Genomic DNA, 17,675 nt, shown 5'->3' with positions numbered 1-17,675 from the left:
GATAAGGTTGACTAAATATGATAAAAACTAACAAGGACATTTAACTGGGTCCTACATTATATTTCTATACACTTCTTCTAATCTCACACACTATTTAGGATGATAGTATGAACATTGAGACACAGGGCATGTCTTTATAAATGAAGCACTGAATCATTGACTCAAATGATTCAAAATTCACAAACACAAATCCTTCAGTAACGAAACTGCTGTGTGTTGCTCAGAGAAGGGTTTGGAAGCGTTTTCATTAACCAAATGGAGCAAAAACAGTCAACTTTGACAATATATCAAATATTGAACTAAAATGTATATGAACTACTCAATCATGGTTTCCAGGGAAAACTTCACTCTCTTGGTCGTGTCATGTTGCTTAACTGGGCTGTCTGTTATAAATATAAGAACTAAGTTACATTTGTATGTTTCTTCTGTGTGCAGTTGTGTTCATTAGTTTAGATTTCTCCAGGAGATTCTCTCTCAGACAGACTGTGTGAACTTCAACTGTGATCTTGTTGTTACTGATCCGTTATAAATCACTGTTTACACAGAATGTAATAAAATCAGAATCATCATAATAGGAGTGAACATGTGACCCACCACTGATGAAATCCACATATATATATATATATATATATATATATATATATATATATATACAAACATTTTTCAGCCTCATTACTGAAGGATGAAGAATAAACACAACCTGTTTGTTCTTCAGTGTGTTTGGTTCTGCAGGGTTCTAGATGTATGTTAACAGACACTTAAAAATATATATTTTATTGAACTAAAAAATATTAAGTTAATTTGACTTAGAAATTTCAATGTAATCTGTTTCAACAATTTTTTTGAGTCATAGTTGTTTGTTCTGCTCGCTATCTGAAAAAAAAAAATCATACTAACATGCTGATTTGCTGCTCAAGCATCAAAGTTCATTAAGTTCATTTGCTGACCATTTGACGGTTTCATTTAGATTCATTAATAAAACTAAATGGCCATTGCTTGGATTTAATTTATATCCAAATGAAATCCACACTGTGCATACTGTACTCTAGATACTCACCTGTCTGGTGTATGAATATTATAAGATTATTTGATTAACATCTGAGTCTGAGCTCTCCATTGTGAGGAAAGCTGACAGTTGACTCATGAAGTGTTTGTCTGTTTAAGTCGAGCATTATCCAGAGAAGATCTTGACTTCACTGATGATTAGCTGTTGTTCTTACACCCTCACCAGAGAAAACATCTGGACTCAGACAACTAGACTCCAAGATCAACAAGCAGAAAACAGAGATGATAACACTGAACACCTCAAACCCCTCACCAATTAAAGTACAGGAGCAGACCTCTGTAGAAATGAGGAGTTTGTAGACCTGGGCTTCATCATTAGACATGATGGAGGACAGACAATGACATCAAGAGACGCATTAGCAAGAGCAGAAACAGCTTTATAACACTGAACAATATGTGGAGGTCCAACACTAGAATGACTCTGTATCAGAGCTGTGTCCTTTCCACCTTACTTTACAGATCTGAATGTTAGAGAACGACAGAAGCACTTTACCTAACTATCAACTTTCCACATGATGAACCTCCAGAATCCTGTAGATCTTCTGCTCCAAAACATCTCTGACCAACAACTACTCATGCGGCGCAATCAAGAAAGTACAGCACCTTTAGAAATATATTAACTGAGAAAAAATACAAATATAATAAATAAAAAAATACCTGCTGTACATACAATGGGAAAACTTCTGTTATTATGCATTAGCTATTTATGCTTTGTTTCATGTCTACAAGTTAGCCTATATTTAAAACTGTTTAATAATACTTAAAACAGACAAGTAAACTTTTCACTTGTTTTTAACTGTATGTGGCATTTTATTAACATGAAAATATAAAAGTGTTAAAAAGACTAAATGTGTTTGAGTATTTAAAGGAGAGTGAAAGACACAAATGCTGTTAACTTGTGAAAATGTTTAGTTGATTTGATGAAGGAGAGACTCCATCCACAGAACAAAGACTATATACTGGATATCTGTACATTAACAACAGACACACAACTAAATATAAAGTCAAATAGAATAACAATGTGCAGAAAACATGAGATAAGTTTCACACATTGTAGATTTGCTTTATATCTTTTGACACATGTAAGTGCTGCTCTTGACAATCACATTTAAACATCTGAATCATTATGAATGAGTTTAATAGAAATATTATTAAACTGAAGAGCCAGACAGACTCATCTGAGCTTCTTCCTCCTCTGTTCCAGCTTTACATTAAACACAATGATCATCTGCTTGAATACTAAAGCAACATTAATCATTCAATATCATGTTTCTAACACACATGCTGCATTATTTGATTGTAAAGTCTGAGTCTCTTCACCTGTATGGATCACATTTACACATTTATCACACATTTATTTCTCCTCATAGACACAGTAGTGAAGCTCTTCTGTGGATCTTCAGCTGATGTTTACTGCTCCTCTCAAGACCACTTCACTTTATGAGATTCTGCATTTTTCATCTTCACATACATCATCGTTTCAAGGATTGAACTCAATCTGTAAGGTGGAACAGCAGAAAAGACAAGCACAGGTCAGTGAAACAAAGTACAAATTAAATACTATATTTAAGACACATTATTATTTTTAAGTAAAAAAAAAAAGAAGGAAAAAGTTAGATTAAAATATTGCAATCAGATTAATTACTGACTATACCTGATTCTGAATACATATTTATTAGTATTTGTTTTAAATTGAATTCTCTATTGAGACAATATAAAGAGAAACACACACTAACGAGTGTACAGCAAATATAATAAATGACAAGGAACAAACACAAATGTGATTTAGTCTTAAAACACAAATCTTTCAGTTAAATGTGTCACTAGTTAAAGCTGTTTGTCTCTAGTTTAAACATGTTTGTATTGGTCTCAGTAAATAAGTGAAATGATTGCACAGCTCGCTGGAATACTGGATTCTGATTGGTCAATGGTGACATTCGGAGGTGTGTTATTCATTAGGTGTGTGTCATTAGCAGCAGAATAACACACAGTCATACGGTATTTGAGTCGGGCGTTTCTTTGACTTCTCTCGTATCACAGCACCGCGCTCTCACTCGTTTCATTCAAACACAACTGCTATTAGCTTGTGCCTCAGTTACTGACTGGATTTACCCTCAAACCAAACCGCAGGAGATTCCTGTTAATAGTAGACTTGAGGAGACATTGTTCAAAGTGTGTCTTGTTGTTCAAGTTGTTGCTAACTGAGCAGAAGTGTTTAGCTTAATCTAAATTGTGTCTAATTCTTCACTTGTGTGTCAAGAAAGCATATAATAAGTGTGATAATGCAGATGCAGCCGGATGTTATCACAGAATAAGTCTCTTCAGGAGGACACAAGTCCTGATCACCCTGTCGGGTTTATTCTGTGATAACAAGCGGCTGGAGGTACATTATCTCTTACAGAAAGTAAGTGTAAAGTAATGTGACGTGTTGCTTGTCAAAGTAAAAACACACAAGAGACAGAGACATTGATCATGTGATGCTGGACGACTGTGAGCTGAAGCTGAATCTGCTCTGATTTTACCAGCGTTTTCCTACAATCTGAACAAATCTATTTCAAACTCTAATGATTCACTATTACTGATCTCATTAATAAAGCAGCTGTTGCTGTAGAAAGCTGTGACAGTCTGCTTTTCTTCTCTTTCCTCCTTTGTGTTCAACATTTTTATCAACTTTACATTTCATTCAGACACAAACCCTTTGAAATAAAGCTTGATGATCATTTGATAAACTCTTTTAACTAATATCTGAAAGTATATATTTGTTCACATATCAGAGGTAAATGAATCTCTTTAATATCACAAAGTGAAGTTTACTCACCTCAGTTCACAGTTTGAGTCTCGTAGCACATCAATGAGCTTCTGCTTTGAGTCTTCAATCTTATTACCACTCAGATCAAGCTGTTTTAGAAACTGCAGAGCTTTTGTGTTTATCAAAGACTGAGTTAAAGAAGAAACATCTGTAATGCCACAGTCATGAAGACTAGAAAGAGACAAACAGAGGAAGAGAGATCATCTTACAAACAAATCATTAAGATGAATAATCATTCACAAATATAATGTGAACACATTCATCATGAGATATTGAGTATAAAGTGTTTTGTTCAACTCTTATGTGCTGTTCGTTTGGGGACGACACTCGTGTTGTTTGGGCTCTCCAGAGAACACAGCCAACAAAACGACATTTTGTAACAAAATGTGTCATTTATTAATGTTTTTACTCTACATTCATTTAGTTTTTTGAAATTTTGTAAATTTATAAAATGTATTAATTACATTTTTTTATATAAAAAGAGCTTTTTATGTAAAATTCACTTTATTAAGACTAATTTCTAATTTTGATTAATGGGGATAACATGGCGTGTGTGTTTTCCTCCATCGCGGATGTGCTGGAGTCTCCTCCTTGATTTGATCATTTCCTCATTCATTTCTATGTGGGTCTCCAGAGAGAGACTTTTTTCACACTAACACACAACCAGATCTCAATCCAATTTAATTTTCTGTTTGTAGATCTACCAAGTGTTGACAACCGTACAAAGTCTCATGTCATTTAGATAAAGGGAACATTTGTTTTTATTTCAGCAAACATCATTTGGGGTCTCAAAAGACCTTGAACAGCACATAAGAGTTAAACAAAGTGATTTTCATCATTTTGATTCTTGTCTGTGAATGTTACTGACCTCAATCTCTCCAGTTTACAGCGTGAATCCTTCAGTACGTCACATAAGTGATTCACTCCTGTGTTTTTTATTCTCAGGTGTGATGGGTTTGATTTCAGAGCTGAAGTCAGGATGAGACACTGTTTCTCTGTAATACTGCATCTACACAGACTGAAGACAGAAAGAGAAAACACAATGAATCAGACACGTTATGTTCATGTGGGAGTAATTCATCATGTGTTATCACCATACAGTGTAATAATTAAAACACTGCCAAAAACCTTATTATATGATTTTATTATTATATTATAATAAACCAATAATAAACTTATTATATTAACTTATTTTAATATGATTTTAAGCAGTTCTATAGTTGATCCTATATCTGAATCTACTTTGTTAATCTTTTCTTTTGGGTTTGTTTTATTGGTCAGTCGTGGTGTAATGGTGAGAGAGTCAGGCTTGTAAGCTGAAGGTTGTGGGTTCGAGTCTCAGGTCCAACAGGGATTGTAGGTGGAGAGAGTGAATATCCAGCGCTCTCTTCTACCTTTAATACCACGACTGAGATGAGACCCTTGAGCAAGAACTGAACCCCAACTGTTCCTCAGATGTGTGTGTGTGTGTGTGTTAAATGCAGAGCACATGTTCAGAGTATGGGACACTATATTTGGCCACATGTCACATCCTTTCCTTTCCTTTTCCTGAAAGTAAACAGTAATCTTTAATCTGACTGTAACTGCTGTAGAGTATAATGATACTAACTCTAGTTTCTCCAGCTTGAATTGTGTGTTCATCAGTAGATCACTGAGGTGTTTCACTCCTGAGTCTCCTAGTAGTTTATTCCTGCTCAGGTTCAGTTCTCTCAGGTGTGATGGGTTTGATTTCAGAGCTGAAGTCAGGATGAGACACTGTTTCTCTGTAATACTGCATCTACACAGACTGAAGACAGAAAGAGAAAACACAATGAAACAGACACGTTATGTTCATCTGTGAGTAATTCATCATGTGTTAACACCATACACTGCAATAATTTAAAAGAAATACAAATTAAAAACTGCCAAAACCTTATATTTCCATTACATTTCGTCATTTAGCAGATGCTTTTATTCAAAGTGACTTATAAACGACAACTGAAGCAATCAAAATCAACAAATGAGCAATGATACACAAGTGCTATAACAAGTCTCAGTTAGCTTTTTTTAAAGTTTTTATTTTATTCAATTAAATTATTATCGCATGCGCGACCAAAATAAGAAACGCGCTGTAAATGAGTTCAGAGTGTGTGTTTGTGGACCGACATGGTTGACTGCTATTAATGCACAATTACCATTTTTTAGGTCGACAGACTGTAGTGTATAAGATTTCTATTCAAACTGAAAGAATAAATCTAGGCTTCCTGTTAATGTTTTCAAAGCACAATGCAGAACTGTGACATTTCATTCACTGACGCTCTTCAGACTAAACCCAGAAGCACATAGACTTACGAGCAACCCGCCAAAATAAAAGCTTGCTGAGTTTAAGTTTGAAGATGAAAAGTTAAAGAAATTCAAATTCAAATAATAATAAAAATATTAGCACTTTATTTTTAAGTTTACTATAAAATAATTGTATTTGTATTTAATAGTCCCATTTTATTTTAAAATATAACATAATTATTACACGTTATTATTTAGTTTATTATTTTATTTAAATAAACACTTAATAAATTGCAATAATATTATTACTATTATTAATGTATGTTTTGTTGTTATATTTGATGGGTCACCAGCTTCTCAGAAGAGAACCAGGCTGAAAAACTGATGTGCTCTTCTGAATGTAGGGCTGCTCAATAAATCACATGCAGGGGCGTAAATTGGGTGTAAAAGCTAGAATTGCACTTGTGAGGAAGTGTATCCACAGAGGAAAGTCGTACTACTATAAGTGCAGCAGGAGACAGCGCTTTAGTCTGTTGTAGACATTACTAACCTCACAGTGTTGCCAAGTCTGCAGTTTTCTCGTGGATTTGAAACTTTATCAATGTTGCCGTGGGTTAAAACGACCCCAGTGACGTGTATTTTAGCTTCGGAGCGCTATTTTTACCAAGAGACCCCCTCGAAATGTGGTTAGTTTGGACTAGTTTTGAGAAGCAATTAGGTGGATTTTGTTTTGAAAACCTGGCAACCCTTTCTGTCAAGCAGGTAACATTATTATCACTAGTGGACTCATCGAAAAATGTGTGTGTGTGTGTCTCTGTGTGTGTGTGTGTGTGTGTGTGATATGTACAAGAAGAAAGCAGGCCCTGAACTAAAGCACTGTGAGGTGAGGGAGAAGAGACTCAAAATATTAATAAGCTTAAAACACATTTTTGTCCATTTGAGTTTGTTATTTTAATACTTACACTATTATTTAAAGTGATTGATTTCAGATGGAGCAGCATTTAATACACAGAACCGCAGTTCACTATCAAGATATTAAATAACACATTAATAATCACAGATGAATCGCCTTCAATTATGGTTAATCAGTGCAATGGATCATGGGAAATGTAGTCCGGGGGACACATAACAGTCTGTGTAGTGTGAGTCAATATAATAGGAGGAGGACCTCTGGTGGAGAGCGGACGGAAGACCACGGACAGGATTCATGACAGATGTGAGAAGGAAAGTTATTCAGATCAAAGATCAGGATTAGAAATACATTATGTGCACAGAAAAATCATTTCAGCACTGCAATATTCCATAAAAAATAATAACTGTCAACTTTAATTTCATGGTGACTATGAAAGTAAAAGTAATCTTTAATCTCAGTGTAACTGCTGTAGAGTATAATGATACTAACTCTAGTTTCTCCAGCTTGAATTGTGTGTTCATCAGTAGATCACTGAGGTGTTTCACTCCAGAGTCTCCTAGTAGTTCATTACAGCTCAGGTTCAGTTCTCTCAGGTGTGATGGGTTTGATTTCAGAGCTGAAGTCAGGATGAGACACTGTTCCTCTGTAATACTGCATCCACACAGACTGAAGACAGAAAGAGAAAACACAATGAATCAGACACGTTATGTTCATCTGTGAGTAATTCATCATGTGTTAACAACATACAGTGCAATAAATAAAATGATGCTGAAACCTGAAAACGATAAATAAATAATTACACAGCCATAAAGAACTAGGATATTGAGGATATTAGTTACATTTCAAGTCTAGAGAATCTTTAGTTAGACCAAAAAAAAAAAAAAGAGGTTTGTGATTTATAATGTGATTAAGATACAGGATCAACTACAGAAGCATCTTAAAAATAACATTAAAATGTTCAAATTTATTTTAAATGTAACAAAGAAAATTCTGTTCAGAAATGAAAATTTAATTCAAGATATTTTAAGATCGTAGATTAGAGTCAACAAGTACAAGATTTTGTGATCATATTTTGTTCTTATTTTGATGCATGTCTGAGTGAAACCGCTTTAAAACAAAACTGCAGGTCAGGGATTCATGAGTTTTTGATGAGAAGCTGATAATTGTTTGCTATTGTAAACAATATCCCATCGTTTCATCACAATTTCACCATCAAGTTAGGCACATCAACCATAACTCCTTCAAAAACAGCTAGAAGCCTTGGAGTTATGATTGATGATCAGCTGACTTTCTCAGACCACATTGCTAAAACTGTCCGATCCTGCAGATTTGCTTTATTCAACATCAAGAAGATCAAGCCCTTTCTTTGGGATCATGCTGCACAACTCCTTGTTCAAGCTCTTGTTCTGTCCAGGCTGGACTATTTCAATGCTCTCTTGGCAGGTCTTCCAGCCAATTCTATCAAACCTTTACAATTAATTCAGAACGCGGCAGCAAGATTAATTTTTAATGAGCCAAAAAGAATACACGTCACACCTCTGTTTATCAATTTGCACTGGCTTCCAATAGCTGCTCGCATAAAATTCAAGGCATTGATGTTTGCCTACAAAACTACCACTGGCTCTGCACCCATTTACCTAAATTTGTTACTTCAGACTTAAGTGCCTCTAGAAGCTTGCGTTCTGCAAGTGAACGTCGCTTGATTGTTCATCCCAAAGAAGCACAAAGTCACTTTTACAGACTTTTAAATTAAATGTTCCCTTCTGGTGGAATGACCTCCCCAACTCAATCCGAGCAGCTGAGTCCTTAGCCATCTTCAAGAATCGGCTTAAAACACATCTCTTCCATCTTTATTTGACCCTCTAACTTTAACACTCACTATTCTAATTCTATTCTTTAAAAAAAAAGACGTAAAGACGTCTAACAATAGCTTGCTCTATTATTTTTTTTATTCTATCTGTTTTCTTTTTATTTATTATATTATGTAAAATCCCATGCTACGTGTACTGTGTTAAGCTAACTGAGACTTGTTATAGCACTTATATTTCATTGCTCTTTTGTTGTTTTTGATTGCTTCCACTGTCCTCATCTGTAAGTCTCTTTGGATAAAAGCGTCTGCTAAATGAATAAATGTAAATGTATTGCTGTGATCTCATGTGACTGACAGGTTTTCCCTCCTTCACATCATCAGACGAGAGAAGAGATGTGTTTATGAGAGAAAGTGATAGTTATTTTCATTAAAGATCACAAGGGTACATTCATTTTTGGAAATAAATGATATACCCTGATAAATCAATCTGACTGTAACTGCTGTAGAGTATAATGATACTAACTGTAGTTTCTCCAGCTTGAATTGTGTGTTCATCAGTAGATCACTGAGGTGTTTCACTCCAGAGTCTCTTAGTAGTTCATTCCAGCTCAGGTTCAGTTCTCTCAGGTGTGATGGGTTTGATTTCAGAGCTGAAGTCAGGATGAGACACTGTTCCTCTGTAATACTGCAATAACTCAGACTGAAGACAGAAAGAGAAAACACAATGAATCAGACACGTTATGTTCATGTGTGAGTAATTCATCATCTGTTAACAACATACAGTGCAATAAATAAAACATTATCAAAAACCTTATTATATGACGATAAACAAAAACAGAAGAAAAAAGATGAACATAGTAGACACAGGATGAACTACAGAACTACTTAAAATAACATTAAATGTGAAAATTGAGTTTAAATGTGAGAAAGCAAGAAAATTCTGTTTCTGAATTACAATTTACCTAAAAACATTTTTAACTTTTTTTGCTATTGTCATTCTTTACTGTACATGTCTGAGTGAATAAAAAATAATGAAAATAATAATTAAGTCCATTAATGAACTTGATTACTGTGATCTCCGGTGATTGACTGAGATGAGACCCTCGAGCAAGAACTGAACCCCAACTGTTCCTCAGCGCTGCAGGTGTGTGTGTGTGTGTGTGAGAGAGAGTGCGCGTGTGTGTGAGAGAGAGAGAGAGTGTGTGTGTGTTCACTGTGTGTGTGTGTGAGTGTGTGTGTGAGAGTGTGCGTGTGTCTGTTCACGGTGTGTGTGTGTTTACAGTGTGGGTGTGTGAGTGTGTGTGTGTGTGTGTGAGAGAGAGTGTGTGTGTGTGCGAGCGTTCACGGTCTGTGTGTGTGTTACCGTATTTTCCGGACTATAAGTCACACTTTTTTTCATAGTTTGGCTGGTCCTGTGACTTATAGTCAGGTGCGACTTATTTAATATTTAATATTTAATAGCACTTAATATTTTATAAATGTATCTACACCAACACACCAATTTCACACCTCTGACCCATTCCTTGTGACACAGCACCAGTTTACAGACAGTTGGCTGGAGCTTAACATTGATTCATGTTTAGATTAACCAAATTCAGACCTGAGTATCTGTAGTGTCTGTGAATTTCTCAGCAGACTGGAGATTTCTGTCACTCCAGAGTCTCCTAGTTTATTCCTGCTCAGATCCAGCTCTGTCAGATTTGAAGCGCTTGAATTTAGAGCTGCAGCCAGAACATGACAACCTCCTTCTGTGATACAGTTGTTCTTCAGACTGCATAAAGAGATAACACTTCAGTTATAATCTTAATATTTACCAGTATGTTTTAGCTGACAAATACTGGTGATGATGATGATGGCAACTCATTCAGTCAGCAATCTCTTATACAAGACGCACAAAAAACACCCAGTAGCAAGAATTTAAAAATGTCCTTGTAACATTGAAATAATATGTCAATGTGTTGAGTGTACAGTGTTTATCCTGCAGTAGAGCAGCAATCTGATTCACTCGTGCAGAACATTGAGATCCAGTAATCTGTCTACTCATCGTGCCTAGATCTAGACTTAAAAAAAACAAAAACATTTAAACACTGTAATTTGCATTCAGAATCGCCTCCAATAAACCTTATATGGTGACAACACGTCCCTTTTATAAATCATGTGAATGTGTAATGTCCTCACCCTAAATAATGGAAAAAGAAAGCAGTACCGACTGAGAAGACATTCTGTGCGCTCACTAAACAGATCAGTGCGCTCTTTTTAAACATGTTTTCTGCACAGAGCATGGTTTGCAGAATCCTCCAGCAAAGCAAGATCAGTCATGACACTAAAGCTACATTTCAAATTACTTCCCAGCTGCACGCAAAAAAAGGCATACCTTATTATTTTGTCTTGTTTTTACTTTAATCAAGATGCATTTACTATATAAGCAAAAATATATTTAGTCTTATTTCCTGGGGAGATAAACAAGACTAAATATCTCATCTAACTTGAAATATTCATTTATAAATGTAGTATTTGCAATTAAAGGACACAGGAAACACACAGTAGCACTTTCTTTTTGTAGTATTGCCATTCTAGCACTAGATTCTCTGCTTAAGCATGCTCAGAGTTGTGCTTATATTTACACACATTCCTATGTTAAAGTACAAGACGGAAGATCCCACACTTTGCATGAGACTGTTCCTCCGCACTCGTTACACACACATCTGTGCCATATGCACGGTTGATAAATGAGGGCCCTGAAATGTGGAGTTTATGCTGAAATTAAAGCCTGCAAATTGTCAAAATTTCAATTAACAAAACACTAATGATTGTCACAAAACTTACCTCAGTATCTCTAATTTGCAATTAATGTTTTTAAGACCAGTGCAGAGCAGCTTCACTCCTGAGTCCTGCAGATTATTATTGTTCATGTTCAGCTCTTTCAGATTGGTATCTGATCCAAGGACTGAAGCCAGAGCTGGACAGCTTTTGTCTGTTAAGCCACAATCATTTAGCCTACAAGAGAAATAAATCAAATCACAGAGTTAGATACATGTAATAGATTCGTTAAATACAAAAAAATAATTTATACCAATACACTGCATATATATTAGAATTGTATTGATTCAAATTGATTCAAATAAAACTTGATAAAATATGTAAATGTATAACAGGTTTATATCATTAATGGCAATGAGTTATACATTTAAAAGTGCTGCTCTATTATCTGGATGAGTGTTGAGGTGGAGAATCTGGAGGATAATCATTTATGCATTGAGGTTTTGCAAGAGTACATCTGCTTTATAGCAGAAGTTGTAGAAGTTGAACTCAATATTGGAGTAAAAACAACTAAGGAACAATGTGTTTTATAATAACATGTCAGCTTGTTTTGCTGAAAAGAGATATTTTTACATAAAACCCATGTAAATCTAATAAAACAGCATTGCACTTTAATTACAAAGGGAAAAAAAAGTTCAAGAAACAGTTTTGACTTGACCCTAAAAGATATATATACTTATAACAAGGGGTGGGGGGAAAAAACAATATGGTATAGTATCACAATGTTTTCCGCAGCAATACGGATCTTTTAGTATACCATTTGGTAGAATTATAAAATCAATTTATTGGCAATCAACTAGATGCTGGTGTTGAGTTTTTTTTTTTCTGGTGAGGTCAGCTGGGTCACCTTCTGAAATAAAGATGACGGCATCGCGGAAAGTTATCAGATGGAGATGTGTAGCACTGCATGAGGCAAATGGTGGTCACACCAGATACTGACTGGTTTTCGGACACCCCCCTCGGACCATCAATACAGTAAACTGCACATTTTAGAGTGGCCTTTTATAGTGGCCAGCCTAAAGCCCCTTTCACACTGAACATTGGACCCAGTAAATTGCCGGGTCGCCTTCTGTGTGAACCCAAACACGTCCCGGGATTGATCCAGGGTTAGGGATCTAGTAACATTGCCGGGTTCAGTCCCGGAACGAGCTCTGTGTGAACAAAAGTCAGAACTAATGCTGTAAAGGGTGTGTCGTAGTGATGACGCACGATATCACGTGACTCTTTTACCAGGTGTTTTGAAGGCAGATCAATGTTCGCTACAAAAAAATTTGCAAATTGTAATGAAGCAGAGATCAGTTAGTTCCTCACTTTCTGCACTGAAGCTGAGATCGCCATCTTAAGTGAAAGTTAACCTGCCTAGCGTTTTCGACTCATACATTACACGTCACACCCTGATGTCACATGTCTTTACGGGACCTTTAGGGGTTGTGTGTGAATGCACGCACATATTCCGGGTAATCACTGGAAGTGTGAAAGTGCAAAATCTAGCGACCCGGAAACAACTGCCGGGAAACATTAGCCGTGTATTTGCCAGAATCACAGTGTTAAAGTGGCTAAAGGCTAATCATGCTGTCAAATCAGCATCTTGATAGGCCACACCTGTTAGGTGGATGGATTATCTCAGCAAATAGAAAGAGAAGTGCTCACTAACACAGATTAAAACAGATTTGTGAACAATATTTGAGAGAAATAGGTCTTTTGTGTACATAGAAAAAGTCTTAGCTCTTTGAATTCAACTCATGAAAAATTGGGGTGAAAACAAGTGTTGCATTTATAATTTTGTTCAGTTTAGGTATGCACCTACATCTGCAAATTATCGAAGAGAAAAATGGCAAAAAATCTTGCTCCTGTTTGCAGTAGCGCTACTTTGCTGTAACATGGTATATCTGTACGCTGTGATCTGATAATAATAACTTTGTAGGACTATAATTATTTAGATAGTCCAAATAAAATTAAATTAATAAATCCAACAACTTATAACTGATTCTGTTACATTGAAGTGGATAAAAAAGAATTTATTGATATTTAATATTAAGGTAACAGTTTACAATAAGGTTCGATTAATGTTTAACACAAACAAACAATGAACAATACATTACAGTATGTATTAGTCTTTCTTAAATTTAGTTAATGAGAATACAGTTGTTCATTGTTAGTTCATGTTTATTAAGAGTGCATTAACTGTTAACTAGCACAACTGTTGATTTTAATAATGAATTAGTAAATGTTGAAATTAATATGAAAGGGTTATTTCAGGCAAAAATGAAAATTATAAAATTCTAAAATAACAAAAATTACGACTTCACACTGTACGTCAACAGTCACAGCAGTCGCGCTCACAATAGACCCGGAAGAGATGACGATGCTGAATAAAGTCATAATTTTTGTTATTTTTGGACCAAAACCTGTTTTCGATGCTTCAACAAATTTTAACTGACCCTATGATGTAATATGGACTTTGATGATGTTTTACTACCTTTCTGGACATGGGCGGTATATCGTATTTATACATTTTCAATGGAGGCAATTTCTCATTTTTGGCTGAAATAACCCTTGAACTAAGATCAATACATTCTTAGATTGCAAACTAAAGTATGTAACCTCGTGAACCTTATTGTAAAGTTACCAATATTAACAAATTCTGTCCAGGTTTATTGTGCTGTTTTCAGGAAAAGTGTGGTTTTTTTATTCAGTATCATTAAAATTGAGTTAAATTTAAAAAGTCTTACAAAATAAATGTATATTATTTCATAAATTAATAAATAATCATTACAAAGCATTTTTGGTTTTCAGCCAAGTGCATCCAGAATTTTTGGTTTCTGTTTCAGCCCAGAATTTTCATTTTGGTGCATCCCTAGATATAAGACTGCATGTTTAATTTAATTTAAATTTAACAGTAATTTACTTTCAAGAACTGACATATCACAATATAAATATCACAATATAATCTCAGAATATCTCAATATATTGGCACAAGTATCGTGATAATATCGTATCGTGAGGCCTACCCCTACTTATAACTGGTGTATGGTTAATTATCACTATAAATCGTGGTGTCCAAGCCTGCTATGTATCAGTGTAGATTCATGTAATTTTAAGATGAGAACAAAACATGACAAGATATATTAAATAACTTACAGAGCTCTTTTGCAGGTTTTGATGACTGCTGATAATCTAATGAGACACTCGTCTGATTTCTTGAATTTCTGAAGCTCAAACTCCTCCAGCTCCTCCTCTGATGTCAACAACACAAAGACCAAAGCAGACCACTGGGCAGGTGAAAGATCAGCAGATGAGAGACTTCCTTTGCTAAGGTGGGTCTGAATGTCTTTCACCAGAGTTTGGTCGTTCAGTTCATTCAGACAGTAGAACAGATTGATGGATCTCTCTGGAGACAGATTCGACTCTAATTTCTGCTTGATGTACTGAACTATTTCTTTTTTGCTCTTCTCATTTCCATTTTTCTGTGTCAACAGACCCTGTAAGAGTCTCTGATTGGACTGGAGTGACAAACCAAGGAGGAAGCGAAGAAAAAGATCCAGGTGTCCATTATCACTTTCTAGTGCCTTGTCCACTGCAGTCTTGAGCAAATCAATCATGGTTTTACTTTTATATTTCCATTTTGTAGACTCATGAACAAATATACTTTTCTTCTTTATGTCTAGAAACAGATGTGCATAAAGGGCTGCAATAAACTCTTGAATGCTCAAGTGAACGAAGCAGTACATGGTACCAAGAGTGATCCCTGTTTCCTCCTTAAAGATCTGGGTACACATGCCTGAGTACACTGATGCCTTATAGACGTCAATACCACAGGCTTCCAGATCTGTGTCATAGAAGATCACATTGTTTCTTTCCAGCTGATCAATTGCCAGTTTCCCCAGTGAAAAGATGGCATCTTTATCCCAGGAAACATCTGGTGTATGTTCTCCATCATACTTTCGTCTGCTCTGCTGGATCTGAAATCTGAGGAAGTGTGTGTACATTTGTGTCAGAGTCTTAGGAGTGTCTTCAGTATTTGACTCCTGCAGTGTTTTGGAGGCATCATCAGCCTGATTGTTTTTCACAACATTATTTCTTTTCTCCTCTAAAATGTTCTGGAGAACAGTGGCTGAAATCCAGCAGAAGACTGGGATGTGGCACATGATAAAGAGACTCTTTGATTGTTTAACATGATCAATGATTTCTTTGGCCTGATTCTCATCCGTGAATCTTTTTCTGAAGTACTGCTCCTTTTGTGCATCATTGAATCCTCGTATCTCTGTCAGCCGGTCGATACAGTCAGGAGGAATCTTACTGGCAGCTGCTGGTCTGCTGGTGATCCAGATGAGAGCAGAAGGAAGCAGATTTCCCTTGATGAGGTTCGTCAGGAGAACATCCAGAGAGGCTGGTGATGAAACATCAGACCACGTCTCATTATCCTTAAAGTTTACAGGAAGTCGACATTCATCCAATCCATCAAGAATGAACAAGACTTTGAATTGATTTCTTCTTGTAAGGTTCAGTCCTTTTGTCTCTGGGAAAAACTGAGTTATAAGGTCCATCAAACTTAGTTTTTCTTTCTCCTTTAAGTTCATCTCTCTGAATGGAAGAGGACATATGAAGCTGATATCTTGATTTTCTTTTTCTTCGGCCCAATCCAGAACAAACTTCTGCACAGAGACTGATTTTCCGATGCCAGCAACTCCTTTTGTCAGTACAGTTCTGATCTGCTTGTCTTGTTCAGGTGCTTCAAACAAATGTTTGCACTCAACCTGTATCTCCTGTGATTCATGACGCCTGGAAGCAACTTCAATCTGTCTCACCTCATGTTCAGTATTGACCTGTTCACTACAACCCTGAGTGATATAGAGATCTGTGTAGATGTTCTTCAGAAGTGTAGAGTCACCTTGCTTTGCAATTCCTTCAAACACACATTGATACTTCTTCTTTAGGCTACACTTTAGCTGATGAATGAAGAACAGCTCATCTAAACACAGAAATAAAAGAATGTTTAGTCTTTGGGTTTGTTGTGTACAGAACAGAATGTGGAAGTCTAAAAGAAGGCTGTAGTTGGAAGAGACAGGTTATGATCATAATATGAGAGGCATATGAACAGCAAATGATCTTCCTGTGAGTCACAGCAGTGATTGTTGAAGAGAAAACAGATTGACACAGCGCTCGAAGCAGTGAACAGAGTCTCTCACCTTCTAGAGTATCAGCAGCTTCATCTTGCTTCATCTCTCTCAGGAAGTAGAGCGTGAGATCAAGAGCTGCTTCTTTCATACTGCATCTGTTCTCATTAAAGTCCTTCACAAAGTATTGCATGTCCTCTTTTTGTAATTTTTTCTTAAACATGTCCAGCTCATTTTTTAGAAATGTGATTATTTTCTTCTCAAGATCCTACAAACAAAGAACAAAAAAAACAGAGGCAAAAGAACACAATTAGACCAAATCCACATTAATTTGGTTCAAAATATATGATCCATAAATAAAAATATTTGTAAAAGAAACAAGAAACATTGTCCAATAACCAATTTATTTGTTATAAATAGAATCATTAATTGAATATTTTATCACCTGGAAGATTCCTAGGAGATTGTCTGTGAAATTCTTGCGGTTCCTGTTAATCTGGAAGTCTGAGTCTAATGTCTCATAATGCAGCCTGTTAAAATGGAGAATAAAATTAAATGTGGTTAAGGCAATATATTAGACAAATCTATTGCTATTTTTTTTTTATCAAACACAAAGAGCAAACTTCAGCTGTTAATGCTACAGCTATAAGTTAATTCTTTTAAAAAGAAGGTTCTACTCAAGTACAAATGTAAGTTTTTCTGTCCTATATGGAAAAAACTATTGACACTAATAACAGAAAGATGGAAAGACATATTCCTGTCTCTGTGGTGAATTTATGGCTCGTTCCTGCTGCTTGTGTAATTGTTTTACTGGAAAGAAGCTCCAGACTGAGTTCAATAAAAAGCAAAGCAGATATTGTTCTTTGATTTATGGTTTTA

The 17,675-nt window shown here is 35.7% G+C and overlaps 1 protein-coding gene and 1 long non-coding RNA gene across 2 annotated transcripts in view; one reads left to right on the top strand and one right to left on the bottom strand.

Annotated features, from left to right (window-relative positions):
• LOC127987694 (uncharacterized) overlaps positions 1-17,675 on the bottom strand; it is a 2,462,016-nt gene that overhangs the window by 858,960 nt on the left and 1,585,381 nt on the right. Inside the window, exons 119-123 of the mRNA XM_052590053.1 lie at positions 11,686-11,856; positions 10,460-10,630; positions 9,383-9,559; positions 7,539-7,715; positions 5,484-5,660 (exon numbers count right to left, since the gene is read on the bottom strand). Of these exons, the coding sequence (XP_052446013.1) occupies positions 5,484-5,660; positions 7,539-7,715; positions 9,383-9,559; positions 10,460-10,630; positions 11,686-11,856 (873 nt within the window). The remainder of the gene's footprint in view (positions 1-5,483; positions 5,661-7,538; positions 7,716-9,382; positions 9,560-10,459; positions 10,631-11,685; positions 11,857-17,675) is intronic.
• The window catches only part of LOC127987774 (uncharacterized), an 83,829-nt gene continuing 73,536 nt past the window's right edge, over positions 7,383-17,675 (top strand). Inside the window, exon 1 of the long non-coding RNA XR_008161370.1 lies at positions 7,383-7,484. This is a non-coding gene — a long non-coding RNA (uncharacterized LOC127987774). The remainder of the gene's footprint in view (positions 7,485-17,675) is intronic.

The sequence above is a fragment of the Carassius gibelio genome, chromosome B22, assembly GCF_023724105.1.
Source record: "Carassius gibelio isolate Cgi1373 ecotype wild population from Czech Republic chromosome B22, carGib1.2-hapl.c, whole genome shotgun sequence".
Classification (NCBI taxonomy): Eukaryota; Metazoa; Chordata; class Actinopteri; order Cypriniformes; family Cyprinidae; genus Carassius; species Carassius gibelio.
Note: the sequence above shows the minus strand (reverse complement) of the source record. Positions and strands in the feature narration are given on the sequence as shown.